The sequence below is a fragment of the Schistocerca piceifrons genome, chromosome 4 (assembly GCF_021461385.2).
Source record: "Schistocerca piceifrons isolate TAMUIC-IGC-003096 chromosome 4, iqSchPice1.1, whole genome shotgun sequence".
Lineage (NCBI taxonomy): Eukaryota > Metazoa > Arthropoda > Insecta > Orthoptera > Acrididae > Schistocerca > Schistocerca piceifrons.
In genome coordinates this window covers 571,546,945-571,565,357 of record NC_060141.1, presented here as the reverse complement: position 1 = coordinate 571,565,357, position 18,413 = coordinate 571,546,945, and the positions used below count along the sequence as shown (strand labels likewise).

The following is an 18,413-nucleotide window of genomic DNA, read 5'->3' as shown; positions in this document are numbered from 1 at the left end:
AGTTGGCTAACATGACGGGCCAATGATTACAAGCCAGGTAGAGAGAGGCCAGAGCAGACTGAACGAAGTATGGATTACAGAACCTGTTTATGGCTCAGTGCGGACAACCCCATTCACCATTCACTTCATTTACAGAGAATAAACTGAGGTGACAAAAGTCATGAGTTACCTCCTAATATCATGTCGGACCTCTTTTTGCCCAGCATCATGCAGCAACTCAATGTGGGATGGACTCAACAAGTTGTTGGAAGTGCCTTGCAGAAATGCTGAGCCATGCTGACAAATTCCAGTCAATGATCAGCTCAGTTGGATCAGAGGACCCTGTCTGTTCCATGTAAGCACAGCCCTCACCATTATGGAGCCACCACTGGCTTGCACAGTGCCTTGTTGACAATTTGAGTCCATGTCTTTGTAGGGTCTGCACCACACTCAAACCCTACCATGTACCTCTAAAAGTGATCATATTTTATGTTGTTGTGACAGAAACAAATGATCTAATTAAAAAACCATTCAACATCAGTTTAATTGACAACTTTTTCTTAGCTTCTTTTTGAGTAAGTTAAATGACCAAAATATGCAGAAATTTATCAGTATTAGACTTCCTTTGTTTTTATTTTCAAATACATTTGTGTGTAATTTTTATTATTTGAAGTACAGTAATACGTATTTAGTGAACTGTTAAATTTCATATTCATTTCAGTCTTTACTGTTAATGGCTATCTGTGCTAGTTCAGAAATTATCTTTCTTAAATAACTGATTACTGATTCCATACATGAGCATTGAGGGTCCTTTCAGCTGATGACTAATCAAAAATTGGTTATGTTTTTCGATTGTAACGATCTTCAAAGTAATTATGCGTGCTACATCACCAAAGTTTTGAAAAAATAAAAATGTCTTGTTTCTTTTCACTTATTAAGTTCCAGTGCTCTCCCAGCATACTTGTGTAATTGCTCCCACTACTTACACAAAGCTTCTAATTGTAGTAAGCAATTTCTCAGCTCCTGTGTTGGAAGCTTTCATTTTTCTAAATAAATCTTTAATTCGCACACAGGTAGTATGTCACTCTAATGCATAGTTAACTCACATGCTGGATCACTGTAAAAGAAAATTATAATGTTGGTTTGACAGATATAAGTTTACTTCAAGTTATTTCATGCTAGCAGCACCCATGCTAGTATATACGAGGTGCATTCAAGTTCTAAGGCCTCCGATTTTTTTTCTAATTAACTACTCACCCGAAATCGATGAAACTGGCGTTACTTCTCGACGTAATCGCCCTGCAGACGCACACATTTTTCACAACACTGACGCCATGATTCCATGGCAGCGGCGAAGGCTTCTTTAGGAGTCTGTTTTGACCACTGGAAAATCGCTGAGGCAATAGCAGCACGGCTGGTGAATGTGCAGCCATGGAGAGTTTTATTTCATTGTTGGAAAAAGCCAAAAGTCACTAGGAGCCAGGTCAGGTGAGTAGGGAGCATGAGAAATCACTTCAAAGTTGTTATCACGAAGAAACTGTTGCGTAACGTTAGCTCGATGTGCGGGTGCGTTGTCTTGGTGAAACAGCACACGCGCAGCCCTTCCCGGATGTTTTTGTTGCAGTGCAGGAAGGCATTTGTTCTTCAAAACATTTTCGTAGGATGCACCTTTTACCGTAGTGCCCTTTGGAATGCAATGGGTAAGGATTATGCCCTCGCTGTCCCAGAACATGGACACCATCATTTTTTCAGCACTGGCGGTTACCCGAAATTTTTTTGGTGGCGGTGAATCTGTGTGCTTCCATTGAGCTGACTGGCGCTTTGTTTCTGGATTGAAAGATGGCATCCACGTCTCATCCATTGTCACAACCGACAAAAAGAAAGTCCCATTCATGCTGTCGTTGCGCGTCAACATTGCTTAGCAACATGCCACACGGGCAGCCATGTGGTCGTTCGTCAGCATTCGTGGCACCCACCTGCATGACACTTTTCGCATTTTCAGGTCGTCATGCAGGGTTGTGTGCACAGAACCCGCAGAAATGCCAACTCTGGAGGCGATCTGTTCAACAGTCATTCGGCGATCCCCCAAAACAATTCTCTCCACTTTGTCGATCATGTCGTCAGACCGGCTTGTGCGAGCCCGAGGTTGTTTCGGTTTGTTGTCACACGATGTTCTGCCGTCATTAAACTGTCGCACCCACGAACGCACTTTCGACACATCCATAACTCCTTCGACTGTCGATGAATTTCAATTGGTTTCACACCACACAAATTCAGAAAACGAATGATTGCACGCTGTTCAAGTAAGGAAAACGTCGCCAGTTTAAGTATTTAAAACAGTTCTCATTCTCGCCGCTGGTGGTAAAATTCCATCTGCCGTACGGTGCTGCCATCTCTGGGACGTATTGACAATGAACGCGGCCTCATTTTAAAACAATGCGCATGTTTCTATCTCTTTCCAGTTCGGAGAAAAAAAATCGGAGGCCTTAGAACATGAATGCACCTCGTATTACACTGACATGACAGAAGTCATGGGATCGCAATATGGACATACACAGTTGGCAGTAGTATCGCGGACACAAGGTATAAGAGAGTTCGGAAATTGTTACGGAATTCAGTATTCCAAGATCCACAATGTCAAGAGTTTTCCAACATACCAAATGTCAAGCATTACCTCTCATTACAGGCAATGCAGCTGAATATGAAGCTTCCTGGGAAATTAAAACAGAGTGCTGGACTGAGACTCAAACTCAGGACATTTGCCTTTTGCGGGCAAGTGCTCTACCATCTGAGCTACCCAAGCACAACTCAAAACTCGTCCTCACAGCTTTACTTCCACCAGTATCTCATCTCCTACGTTCCAAACTTCATAGAAGCTCTCCTGCGAAAGGCAAAGGTCCCGAGTTCGAGCCTCGGTCTGGCACACAGTTAATCTGCCAGGAAGTTTCATGTTAGCACGCATTCTGCTGCAGAGGGAAAATTTCATTCTGGAAACACCCCCCAGACTGTGGCAAAGCCATGTCTCCGCAATATCCTTTCTTCCACGAGTCCTAGTTCTGCAAGTTTCACAGAAGAGCTTCTGTGAAGTTTGGAAGATATGAGGCGAGGTACTGGCAGAAATAAAGCTGTGAAGACGGGACATGACTTGTGCTTGGGTAGGTCAGACAGTAGAGCATTTGCCGCAAAAGGCAAAGGCCCCAAGTTCGAGTCTCAGTCCGGCACACAGTTTTCATCTGCTAGGAAGTTTCATATCAGTGCACACTCTGCTGCAGAGTGAAAATTTCATTCTGAATGCAGCTGATGTTTCTACAATTTGAAAATATACCAGCATGTAGTGTTGCACAAATATGACGCCAAATTTTGGGGAAAAAGGCTAGCTTACATTCAGGTTAATACAGTATCTCCAGATACGGTACAGTACAATGGAATATACAGATTATAATCTCATTTTTGCTCCCATGAGTGGGCATGAGGGCAATCTTTTCATAATCAGATACAGTACAATGTACTGATAGTGCTATTTAATTAGTGTCTATGAGGTACAAGATATGAGACAACTACTGAAATCTCTACATCTGATTCAGCTACAGAATGACCACATGGCTGACTGCTAACTGAGGGCCTGAATTTGATTCCCAGTACTGAAAGTGATTTGTCCTTGCAGGGACAGGGTGTACTCAGTCTCGATGAAACAGTGTCTGTATATGTGCAGATAGGTGTGTGTGTGTGTGTGTGTGTGTGTGTGTGTGTGGGGGGGGGGGGGGGGGGGGGTGCATGCGCAAGTGTATACCTGTACTTTTTCCCCCCTAAGGTAAGTCTTTCTGCTCCCGGGATTGGAATGACTCCTTACCCTCTCCCTTAAAACCCACATCCTTTCGTCTCTCCCACTCCTTCCCTCTTCCCCGATGAAGCAACCGTGGGTTGCGAAAGCTTGAATTTTGTGTGTGTGTTTGTGTGTCTATCAACATACCAATGCTTTCGTTTGGTAAGTTACATCATCTTTATACATATATATATAAAGGGAAACATTCCACATGGGAAAAATATATCTCAAGCTTCCCTCTTTCCTGATGAAGCAACCGTTGGTTGCGAAAGTTTGAATTTTGTGTGTATGTTTGTGTTTATTTTTGTGTCTATCAGCCTGCCAGCACTTTCGTTTGGTAAGTCACATCATCTGTGTGTGTGTGTGTGTGTGTGTGTGTGTGTGTGTGTGTGTGTGTGTGTGTGTGTGTGTGACATCCATATGATATGAACTGCCTCAACCAGTCTTTAACTATGTGAAATGGATTCAATTGTAAACAACACCAACAACATCAACATAAGCCATGTGACAGTGTGTAAGCTATCTGACACTATGGTAGAAATCAGTAATTAAGTCTATACGGAATGTAGTAAAAGAAAAGATTGAACAACAGGCCACAAAACAGTGTAACATCACTACTGATTTAAATGAAAGGGCTATAAATGATCAGTCACAGGCAGCAGGCATGTTTAAGAATCACTTTTTAAATCTAATAGTAATATAAGAACAACAGGTAAAGAGAAAAATCAAAGCAGTATGTCGACAAAGCATCTCATATAAATTTCAATCATATGGATGTTTCACCCACTTCTTCTGAAATTAAGATAATTATATATTCTTCCAAAAATAAAAGCTTGCCTGGATTTGTTAGTGTTTCCAACCAAATACTAAGGACTTATTTCTCTATAATAAGTGCAGTCTTTTCTGAAGTAGGTAATGCATTGCCAACTTAATGCATTTTTGCAGAGAGATTGAAATATGCTCTTGTCAAACACCTCTTTAGGAAAGGCTACATCAAACAATGAAAATTACAGATCTCTCTCTCTCTCTCTCTCTCTCTCTCTCTCTCTCTCACACACACACACACACACACACACGACCACCATATCTGGCAGCTTGGACTGGATGCCACTGTCACATAGAAAGATACCAGTAATCTGGAGCGGGCGGGAAAGGGGAAGGGATAGCAGGGTATGGGTGGGGGGAGAGTAAAGGGCTGTCTGTCACAGTGTTGGGAGGTTGTGTGGCAGCAGAGATGGGGGGTGAGTATGAGGAGTGAAAAAGGAGAGGGGTAGGGAGGGGTAAAGATGGTTGGGTGCATCAACAGGGGGTCGCACACAAAAAGTGTGGGAAACAGGAATAGGGAGGAGGTGATAGCATAGAGGGGTGTGGAAACTGTTGAGTGGAGAGTCTGGGGAAGTTGAGGATGGGATAATTTTGGGAGCAGAGAATGTGTTCTAAGGATAACTCCCACCTGCGCAGTTCAGAAAAGCTGGTGTTGGAGGGGAGGATCCAGATGGCTCGGGCAGTGAAGCAGCCACTGAAGTCAAGCATGTTACGTTCAGCTACATGTTGTACCACAGGATGGTCTACTTTCCTTTTAGCCGTAGTTTGGCAGTGGCCGTTCATACTGTTGGATGGCTGGTTGGTAGTCACACCAATATAAAGCTGTGCGATGATTGCAGCAAAGCTGGTAATGCCATGGCTGCATTCACAGGTGGTCTGGCCTTTGATGGGGTAGCATAAGCCTGTCAGGACTTGAATAGGAAGTGCTGGGTGGAAGGATCGGGAAGGTATTACACCTGGGTCTTCCACAGGGATATGATTCCTGTGGCAATTGGTTGGCATTGGGAGTGGCATAGGGATAGACTAAAATGTTGTGGAGGTTGGGTGGGCAACAGAATGCCACTTTAGGGATGGTAGGAAGCACCTTTAGTAGGATGACCATCATTTCAGGGTATGATGATAGATATTCAAAGCACTGACAAAGAATGTGGTTTGGTAGTTCCAGTTCGGCATGGTAGTGGGTGACAATGGGAGCACTTCCTTGTAGCTGGTTCTTGGGGGTAGTGGGAGGATTGCAGCTGTGAAGGCAAATGCCATGGGAGATCTGTTTTTGGACTACGTTTGGGGATAAAGCCTCTCTGTGAAGGCCTTGGTGAGGCTCTTAGCATACAGCATATTGGGCAAGGGAGTTCTCTTCACTGATGGCCCCAGGTGGCCAGGCTGTATGGAAGGGATTTTTCGGTGTGGAAGGGATCACAGCTGTCGAAATGCAGATACTGCTGGCGGTTGGTGGGTTTAATATGGATGAGGTGTGAATGGAGCCATCAGACACGAGGAGACCAATGTCCAAGAAGGTGACATGCTGGATTGACAAGGACCAGGAGAAGTGGATGGGAGAGAAGGTGTTCAGGTTATCAAGGAATGAATATAGGGTGTCTTGGCCCTGAGTCCACATCATGCAGATATTATCAATGAACCTAAACCAGGCTAAAGGTTTGGTGTTTTGGGAGACTAGGAAGGTCTCCCCTAGATGCCCTATGAACAAGTTAGCATCGGATGATGCCACGTGGTTATCTACAGCTGTGCTGGAGATTTATTTGTATACCTTCCCATCAAAGGAGAACTAGTCGTGGATTAGGATGAAGCCAGTAAGGTGTATGAGTAATGATGTGGTTGGTTAGGAGTCTGAAGACGTTTGGAAATATGGTTTTCAACAGAGGTATGATCATGGGCATGAGGGATGTTGATATATAGGGAAGTGGCATCAATGGTGATAAGTACGGATCCAAGAGATAAAGAGGTGGGGTGGTGGAGGATTGGTGAAGGAAGTAGTTGGTATTTTGACATGGGAGGCTACATTATGGGCAATTGGTTGAAGATGTTGCTCAATGAGGTTCAAATTTTTTCAGTGGGGGCACAATAACCAGCTAAAATGGAATGTCCAGGACTGTTGGGTTAGTGAATTTTGGGGAGCCTGTAGAAGGTGGGTGTGTGGGGCGTCATAGGGGTGAGGAGTGAAACGGATTCAGGGGAGAGGTTCTGGGCTGGGCCAGAGACTTTAAGCAGGGATTGGCATTTATGTTGGACTTATGGGATAGGATCATTACGGCAGAGTGTATAGGTGGAGAAGTCAGAGAATTGGCAGAGGCCTTCCATCAGTTAGTCACTGTGTCATAACAACAGTGGTGAACCTTTGTCTGCATGTAGGTTGATTATGTCTGGATTTGTTTTGATATTGTTTATGGCTCTCCTTTCTTGTGCTGAAAGGTTGATGCTCTGAGGAAACAATCTGAGGAAGGATGGTGAGGACAAGTTGGAGGTAAGGAATTCCTGGAAAGTGACCAGGGGTGGTTAGGTCGGAGGAGAGTTGAACACAGTTGAATGGTGGTATGAACTGGAAGAAACAGGGTTCAGTGTTGGAATTATGTTGGTTTTGTTTGTAGGAACTGGAGGCCAAGAAGTGTTTTCACTGCAGGAATTGGAAAAGAGAGAGTAACTCATTGACAAGTCCAACAAGGTTAAATTTGGGTGTAGGGTTGAAGGTCAAGCCTTTGGATAGGGCTGGAACTTATATGTGGCTGAGGATTTTGATGGAGAGGTTAACAACAGTGTTCCAGGATTGTCTCAGCTCTAGATTTAATGAGGTGTTGTTAGAGAATTTTGGGGATTGTGGCAAGTCGAAAATGTCAGCTAGGCAGGATCTGGGTGCTATGAGGGGTTGATGAGGAGGAACACTGCGCGTAGGACAGGGGTTAGTCTGTGGTACTCCAAGGTAGTAGTAGGATGTCAGCAGATTGGAGGTGGTGTCCTGGAACTCTCTTGTACATGCTGGAGAGCAAGGAATTCAATGTCAACAGTGTAACTATGTAGTAGGGATTGCACAGTAGCAGTATCTTGTGGAGGGAGCAGAGATGGTTCTGGGGTGCCTGTGCCATGGAGAGGTCTTCCTGCAGTACCAGGTTTGTGAGGGACAGGGACTGACGGAATCTGAAAAGGTGAAGGTCACTATAAAAGGAGGGTGGGACCTAGTAAAAGGAACTTTTATGGTTGCACCATTGGGGGGTGGGGGATGATTCCGTGGTTTTGGGAGCATTTAAGAAACAGGATGAGTGACTGGGTTTTAGCCAGGGAAAGGGATATTTTTCTGAACTGGTGCAGAACGATGGAGCAGGAGGTCCGTTGTGGCAGGGATGCCATAGGAGAAACAGGAAGGATGCAGAAATGGGCAAAAGACGGTGTTGGATGGTTGTGAGGGGAGCTGGATAAGAGAAAAGACACAAACAAAACACACAAAGACACACAAAAACAAGCAAAGATATACAAGAACATGTAAAATATGCAAAAATATGTGAAATATGCAAAAATATGTAAATATATACAAAAATGCATTAAACTGTGTGAAGTCATATAAAAATATGCACAAATACATTAAAAAGTATATAAAAGCATGGGAAAACGACACAGATGAGGTATGGGAGTATGCATGTGTTGGGATGTGGGAAGAGAGGGGGAAGGGGGAGCAGTTAGATCGAGGATTGCAAGTTCATGTGGCTCAGGTAGGTGAGGAAAATAAAATGCTAAAATATGTAAGGGTATCAGAGGAAGTGGGATCAACAGGAATAAATATAATTATCAGTAGGAAGAATTTGGGGCATCATGTGCTGCATCAGCAATCTGCACAGTCAAGAAGCCATGTATTGTATGTGAACAAGATCAGTGTGGCTCAGAAGTGCATGCTGTTTGGAATGCAGTGAATAAACACAGGAAAGAAGAAAAAGGATGAACACTGAGAAGAGTAATGCTACAGAGAACAGTAACAAAGGAAAGCATTAAAGGGTTTTGGGATGGAAGAAAATCTGTTAGGCAATATCAAACAATGGAAACCCCAGATTAGAATATCAACAATATAAGGAAAAGATAGATTACTACATACCATAAAAATGACACATTAAATTGCCGACAGGCACAACAAAAAGACACTTACACATCAGATTTTGGCCAAAGCCTTTGTCAGAAAAGGAAACACACACACATTCATTCACACAAGAAAGCACTCCTCATGGACACATGACTGCCATCTTAGTCAGCTCGGACCAGAATGCAACTGTTACAGAAAGATAGCAGCAATCTGGAGGGGGCGGAAAAGGGGAAGGGATAGCAGAGTAAGGTGGGGGAGGGGGGGGGGGGAGCACAGCACTGTCTGTCACAGTGTTGGGAGGCTGTGGGGCAGGGGAGAGGGGAGGGGGATGATGAGTGAAATAGGAGAGGAGGGGGAAGGAGAAAAATGGATGGGTGCATCAGCAAAGTGCAGCACAGAAAAAGGATGGGAGGTAAGAATAGGGAGGGGGTGATAGGACAGTGGGGATGGGGACAGTAAGTTACTGTAGGCTGAGGCTGGGATAATTCTGGGGGTGTAGAATGTGCAGTTCAGAAAAGCTGGTGGTGGAGGGGAGGATCCAGATGGCTTGGATAGTGAAGCAGTCAGTGAAGACAAGGATGTTATGTTCAGCTACATGTTGTGTCATAGGGTAGTCTACTTTTCTTTTGGACACAGTTTGGCAGTAGTTGTTCACCTTCATTTTCCAAAATCTTTGAGAAGGTTGTGTATTCGAGAATAGTACCCACCTGAATAACAATAGTACCCTCAGTAAATCACAGTTTGGATCTCAGAAGAGTTGCTCAACTGAGAATACTATTTACATGCTCACACACCAAAGTTTGCACTTTTCAGCACACCAATGAATATGTTGTTGTTGAAATTAGGTTTTATTCATCTTATAGTAACATCTTTTCATTTCAAAAATTCAGACCATTTGGATTTTTTGAAGTTCCATCTAGGCTTTGTATAGGAGAGTATGATGGGTATGAACAGTCCTACATGGAGAATTACCGGATGACACTGTCTGGTGAGAATCTGTTTAGTACTCTGCAGTGCACCTCACTGGGCATGTTGGGTTGTGGAATAATTTCTATTTTTATAATATGTACAAGTTTATGGTTACAAATTACTTAACTCACATCTGTTTCTTTTCCTTAAAAAAATCTATATGATCAGCAAGTAGCCATATTTACATATGAATGTGCAATATTATGTGAAAATAAAATGAATCATTCCATATAATTATATTAATTGCACAAATGAGTCATGCAACATGAAACTAACATCCACTGATGAATAAAAGCCTGCTCAGATTTTATGATGTGTTACAGTCTTCAACTATACTTACTCATTAGGTCATTATCATCTTTTCTCATCTCTTAGAATCCAGAAAAGTTCTTTTTTGCTCTCCCCTACCATCCATTTGCCTGGTTGCATGTTCTGCCTACCTTCATTTCACTTCCATTACAGCCATATTTACTTCTATTGCAATCTGTTCCCTGATAATTTCCAGCATGCATCTCTCCACTGTTTACTGAGAAACTCTTAGTTTTTGAATGGTTTTTCCATTAAAGGTTTGTGTTTCACTGTCATCCATCAAAACTGTTAATATACGATGTTTGTAAAATTTCTGTTTTGGAGCCATTTTAAAAACTTGGTTTAGTTTACAAAAAATATTCTCCTGGTCATTTTTTCTTTTCTGCATATGTATTTTTCTGTTCATCCAATCAGTGCCTACCTAGTCATATCCTTCAGCAGTCCTAATTACGAAAGCTTATCAAGTGTTTTTTTTTTTACTTAATTTGATGTGTTGACTGTACATTATTTTAACCTAATTATAGTTGATATACAGGCCTACTTTCAAACTTCCTTGATTAAATACTTCCATTCATTACTGAAGTTTACTTGCACTAGAAGCAGACAGTGCAATATCATCAAAAAACCAAGGTGGATCTGATTCTCTCCATCAACACATATTCCATTCAATTTAAGGATTTGAAAACGTCCTCTAGGAGTGCTGACAATAAACTTTGTATACAGGATTTATCTGCCAGACTCATTGTTCAGCTATGAATTTCTGACCATTCTGATGAAATCTGACAGAAACTCCAGCAGTGATGTATATATTCTTCAGGAAACTAAAATACGTCAAATTAAAGCCTTATTTCTTTGGGCTGTTAATACATATCAGTCAAAAACACTCTCAAAATCTATGAATTACAGACTAACTGGTAATTCATTGCTTTGTTCTACAAATTTGTTCATGACTTTATAATGGTCCATAGAGCTGTCTCCACTTCTAAAGCCAATTCTTCTTTTGCATGATTAAAGTCTAACATTTTTCTCTGTCAAGCTGCTAATAATTTTAAAGAATATCTTGTACGTTACCAACAGGAGAATGGTTAGTCCATAGCTTTTTATGTCTTATCTGCCTCCTCTCTCATAAACTAGAATAATTTCAGCATTGTTCCTGTTTTGGGGAATCATCTTCCTCATTATGTATTATATAAATGATTTTTCCACTTCCTTTTGCATTACGTTTCCTCCAGCTTTCATAATTTCAATTTAATCTGGTACTTCTCCTTTCTTCATAGCTTTACACGCCTAGTCTACCATTATGTCTGGAATGACATTATAGTTACATATGGCCCTAACCAATCAGCCACCATCATATTGCATGGGAAATCTGTTCCTGGGTTAAATTTCAAGGGTAATACCTATTTATGAATGCCTTAAAAATATATTTAGCATACTTCAAATCTTAAGGAGGCCTTCACAGACAGGCATTACCCTCCAAACAAAGTTTGTACACAGGTATCTTGTGCTACATCCACACAAGCCCCTAATCCTTCAAAATCCCCATGAACCAGCTGAAATAATACTCGCCTCATAACCCATATTATCTTTGTAAGGGACAACTTACCTACAACCTATGCCAGGGATCTGAGTATCTATCACCTTGCACTGAAATAAGGAACATCTTTCCGACCTCTCCCGAAACTATATTCTGACATCTGCCCCAATTATGGTCCATACCTAAGCTGCATGTAATTCAATTCACTGCCACATAGATCAAATTCCTGTGGAAGCCCCCGATGTTCCAAGCACCCACCCAGCACTTGCTGTTCCATCACTGGTATATTTTATCTTATCAGAGGCAGGGCAAATTAAGGAAACAAAGTCGCGTCATACACCAACATTTACCGTAACTTTTGCATGGTATTTAATGCTGGCTAATTGTTAATAAAATGACCATCCAAGTCAATGATCACAGCCAAATAGTAGCCAAGAGCAAAGTTAACCACGCAGTGGCATAAAATGCAGCTGAGCACTATATGCTCAACCTCGACAGGAGCTTCACATATGGAAACCCCCTCCCACCAATATCAATGTCTTAATACATCTCCTCACTGTTGCCAGGATGTAAACTGAAATCTTCCTCCGATGTAACTTTCAACCTCATAACCTTCTGGCTTCCAACTCTGCTAGTCCCTATCCCACCCCACTTCCACTCCTGACTCCAAGCTTCCCACTTTGTTTGATTGATCTACATCCACACATTTTTGTCCCTTGTCCTCAGGATCCCTCTTCCTCATATTACAACATGCCAACCTCCCCCCCCCCCAAACTCATTGTACGCCATGAGAAATTTCTCCTATCTGCGCCAGAGTGAGCTCACTAGTGCCACATTTCAATCCCATTCCATTGCTGCTCCTCCCTCCCAACTGTCAGTCTCCTTCTCCTCACCCATCCAGGCTCACTTAATACTTTACTTACTGTTAGGACTGTGGATATGACAAATAAAAGTCATGGATTATGTTTACAAAATCACTGTATCTATTCAAAATAGCCTCCCCCAGAATCAAAGCACAGCTGAAATCATTTTAAAAGTGTTTTGAAACAGTCACTGTAGTCTTCCGCTGGAGTTGCATTTAGTACTGCAGTACAATTTTCTTGGCCTTTCTTAATTGCATCATAACAGTATCCTTTCATTGCCAACTTGAGGAATAACCAGAAGTCGGCTGTGGCCAAATACAGTGGGTAATCCAGGACTGTGATCCATTTGCTGGCCAAAAACTCATGCTTGCACAATCTTCGCATTGTGGCTAGTGTGTCAACACGGTGGAGCAACCAGGAAGCAGCCTCTAGGTATTCGGGTCGAATTTGACGAATGCTTGCCTACAAATGCTGGAGTGCTCAAAAAATTTGATGTTGCTTCACTGCTCCACTGCCATTTTCTGATGAAAGTCAGACAGGTCATGTTACATTTGTGGTCAGGCTGACTGCTGCAGCAATGCTAGTGCTTTGATTTTCAACACAGCTATTTTTGACATTTCAAGGATCGTAACACCACAACTCACCAGGAGACAGCACTGCAGTTTGGAATTTCACACAAGGACTCCTAATGGAATTGTGACATACTGTGAATATATTTGTCAAACAATTAACACCTAAAACAGGGGCAGCCAAGAATTCAGCTTGCGAGTAGTGCTCCAGTATGAATGCCATGGCCCTCAATTTGGCTGCATATTTTCCCCACCACCATGGCATGCGAAGGGGGAAGAGGACATGGACATGAGAAGGGGGAAGAGGGGAAACTGAACAAGCTGTGTTTAAATGACAATGCAGGTGCACTGTATACAATTTGGTTTTATATTTCACATTTCTCAACAACACCGATCCAAAGAAAACACATTTTCAGTAAATTTAATTATTTTTGGCAAACTGAAGAAATCTCTTCATCTGGTATAAACTTTTGGCATATAGACAGATGCATACAGTTTCAAAGATTTTTGCACTCAGGCTGCCACTTAATCGGGACTCATTTATTTTCATAATAAAAAAAAAAAAAAAAAAGGTGTTTCACACACTTATGTTGATCGAAATATTTTAGGACTTTAGCAGCCTCATGACGGGGAGGTTGAAAAATGTGAACACGGTTGCTTTCAAATGAAGTGTCAAACAGTACCAGAAAAAGCTCAAAAAAAATGTAAGACTGACAGTGTCCTCAAAATGTTTAGGAAACTACTCTTAATTCTTTCAAGGCCACAATGAATTCTTCAAACCTCATGTTTTCTTTAACACCACTCAGCTAAGGGGACTAGATAGACTGTGTCTGTCAGAATTTGTCCCTTCTACAATGTGATTTTCTTTCTAAACACATCTCCACCAAATCAGAAATAAGTTGCTCCCTACCTTGCCATGTCTTACAGTAGGCAGTGTGCAGTCAAGTCCACCTAATGTTCTAATTTTCATTCCTGCATTTCTTTTGCCTTCATAAATTCAACAACAGCAGGTTTTAAATTGAAAATTGTTCAAAGAATGCCCCTTGACTTACGCAACAAACTTTGCTGTAATACAATATATGAAGTCTCCATACTCTTTGTTCGATTCCATACTAAACTGTTGCAACTGATAGTGGAGTACCGTATTTACTCGAATGTAAGCCGCACTCGAATCTAAGCCGCACCTGAAAAATGAGTTTCGAAATCAAGGAAAAAAATTTTGCCGAATCTAAGCCGCTCTTGAAATTTGAGACTCGAAATTCAAGGTGAGAGAAAAGTTTTAGACCGCCCCACCAAATAGAAACAAAGTTGGTCCATTGTAACGTGAAACACAATTGAGGTCGAATGGATGAAGATACAGCTACAGTAGTTTGGTTCGAGTCGTAAGCTTAACAGTTGAGCTTTACCAAGTAGCCATTGCTACGTGTCAGGCACTCCATCCGTATTTATATGGGTACCCTTCCTTTTTCACGTGCTTTGTCTGGTTTGAATCGACTGCTTATTTTGCTTTGATCTGATAAGTGCCATTCTCTTTGTTATAGGTGTTTACGTCACTCTCAGCTGAAAATGCATTATTGTACTGTGTCATGCCTTGTTTGTCGCATTCTGATAACAAGTGTTTACGGCCTGCCGCCACTCGCAGCGTGGCTTGCTTAGTGCGCGCTACCGCCGCTTACAATAAAAAAAAAGAGGAATTATCTCATTAGCAAAACAATGGCAAGAGACTGCTATTTGTTGTTACTTACACTGCTGCTTTCTCTGATAATGATCAACAAGAACCAAATAATAGCTGCGTATGATAGATGTTCTGAACGAGAGTTTAGCGAAAATTTTTCTCCATTTGAAAATCTTTGCAGACGCCTCTTTAGTACATTACATTCTGCACAGAAATTAGAGTCATCTTAGATTTAAAAATTTAGTCAGTTGCCGTGCTTCATTTCTGACTGTATCACTATTCAGCATAAGAATAATACGAATATAAACATGACATGATATGTATATTCATCCGCGTTTGCTGTTGTCTTGGTCCAGTTTCGTAGTTTATTAGGCAGACAGGATTTAAATGAGATAGCATCAAACACGAAAGAATACATAGCATAATGTTTACATTCTTCTACCTTTTTGTTTAATTTATTTACTGACGCACAGGTTTTGGCGCCAGTATTTATCTTTGTGCCTGCAAAGCATACCTGTGTTGCGCTACATATATTTGATGGCAGAAGTTAGTTGTGGCGACACCTACCAACATTTTTCAGAACTTCTGCTTATTTTGCACTCGATTCTAAGCTGCAGGCGGTTTGTTGGATTACAAAAGCCGGAAAAAAAAGTGCGGCTTAGATTCGAGTAAATACGGTAATGTGTGTGACATCTGAAATTTTACTATTTGTACAATTGACTTCTTCACACCCTCCATGCCCACAAATTTATCACAAAGAGCTTTTTAATGTATAGAACAAGGAATATATACTGTCAATTGATGTAACTTTTTTTGCTCTTTCATTGTCTAAATTCTATCTGCACGATACTGTAATGACACTTCATAGCAAATTCAATACCCGTTGATTAAAAAACTAGATAATACACACATAAAAAAATGTTTTGCATCACCCCGGCCCCCAGAACTCCAGAAGACAAACGTTGACTGTGGATATCTTATCACAGACACAGTCCCTTTGACTGTTCAGAGATGTCACTAAGCCCACCCAAAGATCTAAACAATCATACATGAGCAGCACCTATTAGATGGAGGGGGAGAGGGGGGGTCCGACAGCTGATCAGTCCCAGTCATTCCGCCAGTAAAGAAAAAAATGGCTCTGAGCACTATGGGACTTAACTGCTTTGGTCATCAGTCCCCTAGAACTTAGAACTAACCTAAGGACATCACACACATCCATGCCCGAGGCAGGATTCGAGCCCACGACCGTAGTGGTCGCGCGGTTCCAGACTGTAGCGCCTAGAACTGCTCAGCCACTCCGGCTGGCCCACCAGTAAAGAGGTACATGGTTTGTGTTGTCTGTAGTTCAACCATGCCTAGACGGTCAACACTGCCATTCGATTGCATCCGCTTTGTTACTTTGTGTCAGGAAGGGCTCTCAACAAGGGAAGTGTCCAGGGGTCTCAGAGTGAACAAAAGCAATGTTGTTCGGACATGGAGGAGATAAGAGACAGGAACTGTTGATGACATGCCTCACTCAGGCTGCCCAAGGGCTACTACTGCAGTGGACGACCAATACCTACGGATTATGGCTCACAGGAACCTTGACTGCAATGCCACCATGTATAATAATGCTTTTCGTGCAGCCACTGGACCTCATGTTACGACTCAAACTGAGTGCAATAGGCTGCATGATGCGCAACTTCACTCCTGACACCCATGGCAAGGTCCATCTTTGCAACCATGTTGCAACCATGACACCATGCAGGACGGTACAGGTGGGCCCAACAACGTGCCGAATGGACCGCTCAGGACTGGCATCACGTTCTCTTCACCGATGAGTGTCGCATACGCCTTCAACCAGACAATCATCGAAGATGTGTTTGAAGGTAACCTGGTCACGCTGAATGCCTTAGACCCACTGTCCAGCGAGTGCAGCAAGGTGGAGGTTACCTGCTGTTTTGGGGTGGCATTATGTGGGGCTGACATATGCCACTGGTGGTCATGGAAGGTGCTGTAACTGCTGCACAATATGTGAATTTCATCCTCTGACCGACAGTGCAACCATATCGGCAGCATGTTGGCGAGGCATTCGTCTTCATCGACAACAATTTGAGCCCACATCGTGCACATCTTGTGAATGGCTTCCTTCAGGATAATGACATCGCTCGACTGGAGTGGCCAGCATGTTCTCCAGACATGAACCCTATCCAACAAGCCTGGGATGGATTGAAAAGGGCTGTTTATGGACGAGGTGGCCCACCACCCACTCTGAGGGATCTATGCCGAATCGCCGTTGAGGAGTGGGACAATCTGGACCAACAGTGCCTTGATGAATTTGTGAATAGTATGCCATGACAAATACAGTCATGCATCAATGCAAGAGGACGTGCTACTGGGTATTAGAGGTACCGGTGTGTACAGCAATCTGTACCACCACCTCTGAAGGTGTCTGTGTATGGTGGCACAACATGCAATGTATGGTTTTCATGAGCAATAAAAAGGGCGGAAATGATGTTTATGTTGATATCTATTCCAATTTTCTGTACAGGTTCCAGAACTCTCGGAACTGAGGTGATGCAAAACTTTTTTTGATGTGTGTAGGTACTGAGAATTCTCATCCCTCTCTTCTGTCATTCCCATTCATTTGAAAAGGCTTGTGCCAATAGATTGTCAGACTGCTTCTTTTTGTGCAAACAACCACTGGACCTAAAAACACTGTTCATAGCACAAACAAATAGCAATGGGTAAATGGCATTGACACCACAATTCTGTCAAACTGAGGAAAGTTGTGCCAACCAAAAAATGCACCTCACAATACTAAATGAAATGTCACTCTGTACTGGGTATCTTTGGGAAGTATTGACAAAAGCTGAGACAGGCAGAGCTGCGCTCCGCACATTCAGCTCACGAGTGATTTGGCGAGCCATGGCTGGTCTGACCTACAGTATACAAAACATGGTTACCTTTATTCCTTACTATGAGATACTGTCAAAGAAGCAGATCACAGTAAACACAAAACAAAACATTATGTTCTTCCCCTAAGGTACAATAATAAGGCTATTTGAAAACATAATCAAACAAATTTTGAGAACTGAACAATAATGGTCAGTGTGAAGTCCTCAGAGAATTTTATAGTTCGCTTCAGTTTGTATCTGTGAATATGTGACTGTGCCTTAAAATGTTATGTTAAGCTATAACACAACTTTCACAAAGGGCAACTTACCAGTGTACCACATCATAGAATCACCCGCTACAGGTACAGCATGCATTTTCTCTACACTGTAAATGTAATGTGCATCTTTCTGATGAGTTTTTGTGTTTAGTAATGTAGAGCAAACCCAATGGGCATAGCCCAAGCAACTCTCAGGGTGTACTCCAAGCACAGTTGTGTGTCTGAAAAGATCCATTGCTTCCTGGACATCTACAGTTTCTGCTATGAGAGCCTGCAAAAAAATAACTTATTTTCAGAAATATTTGTTTCAAGTTCATTGACTACAGCAAATATATGTGCCTGTCACCAGAAAACCAAACCAGAAGTTGTAAAGCTCATGCATTTGAAATGAGAATCTGTTATATGAAAACTATAATTTTATGATTTAACTCAGGTTTTCTAGTGCATTTTCAGAACTGAGAGTCTGAATCTTCTGAATTATGAGAAACTTAAATTAAACAATTGTTTACAAGCATAATCTGCTTAGAAAGGCTCTTATAAAACTTCTGTGAGCCATAAAAATGCTGTAATTGCATCCACCATGTTGTTCAAGGTTCCCTCCACCAGATAGAGCTGAAATTGAACACTCAATA

The 18,413-nt window shown here is 42.1% G+C and overlaps 1 protein-coding gene across 1 annotated transcript in view; it reads right to left on the bottom strand.

The window, feature by feature from the left end:
• The window catches only part of LOC124795353 (tetratricopeptide repeat protein 37), a 169,672-nt gene that overhangs the window by 30,297 nt on the left and 120,962 nt on the right, over positions 1-18,413 (bottom strand). The window contains exon 15 of the mRNA XM_047259345.1: positions 17,833-18,052. Coding sequence (XP_047115301.1) covers positions 17,833-18,052 — 220 coding nt within the window. The remainder of the gene's footprint in view (positions 1-17,832; positions 18,053-18,413) is intronic.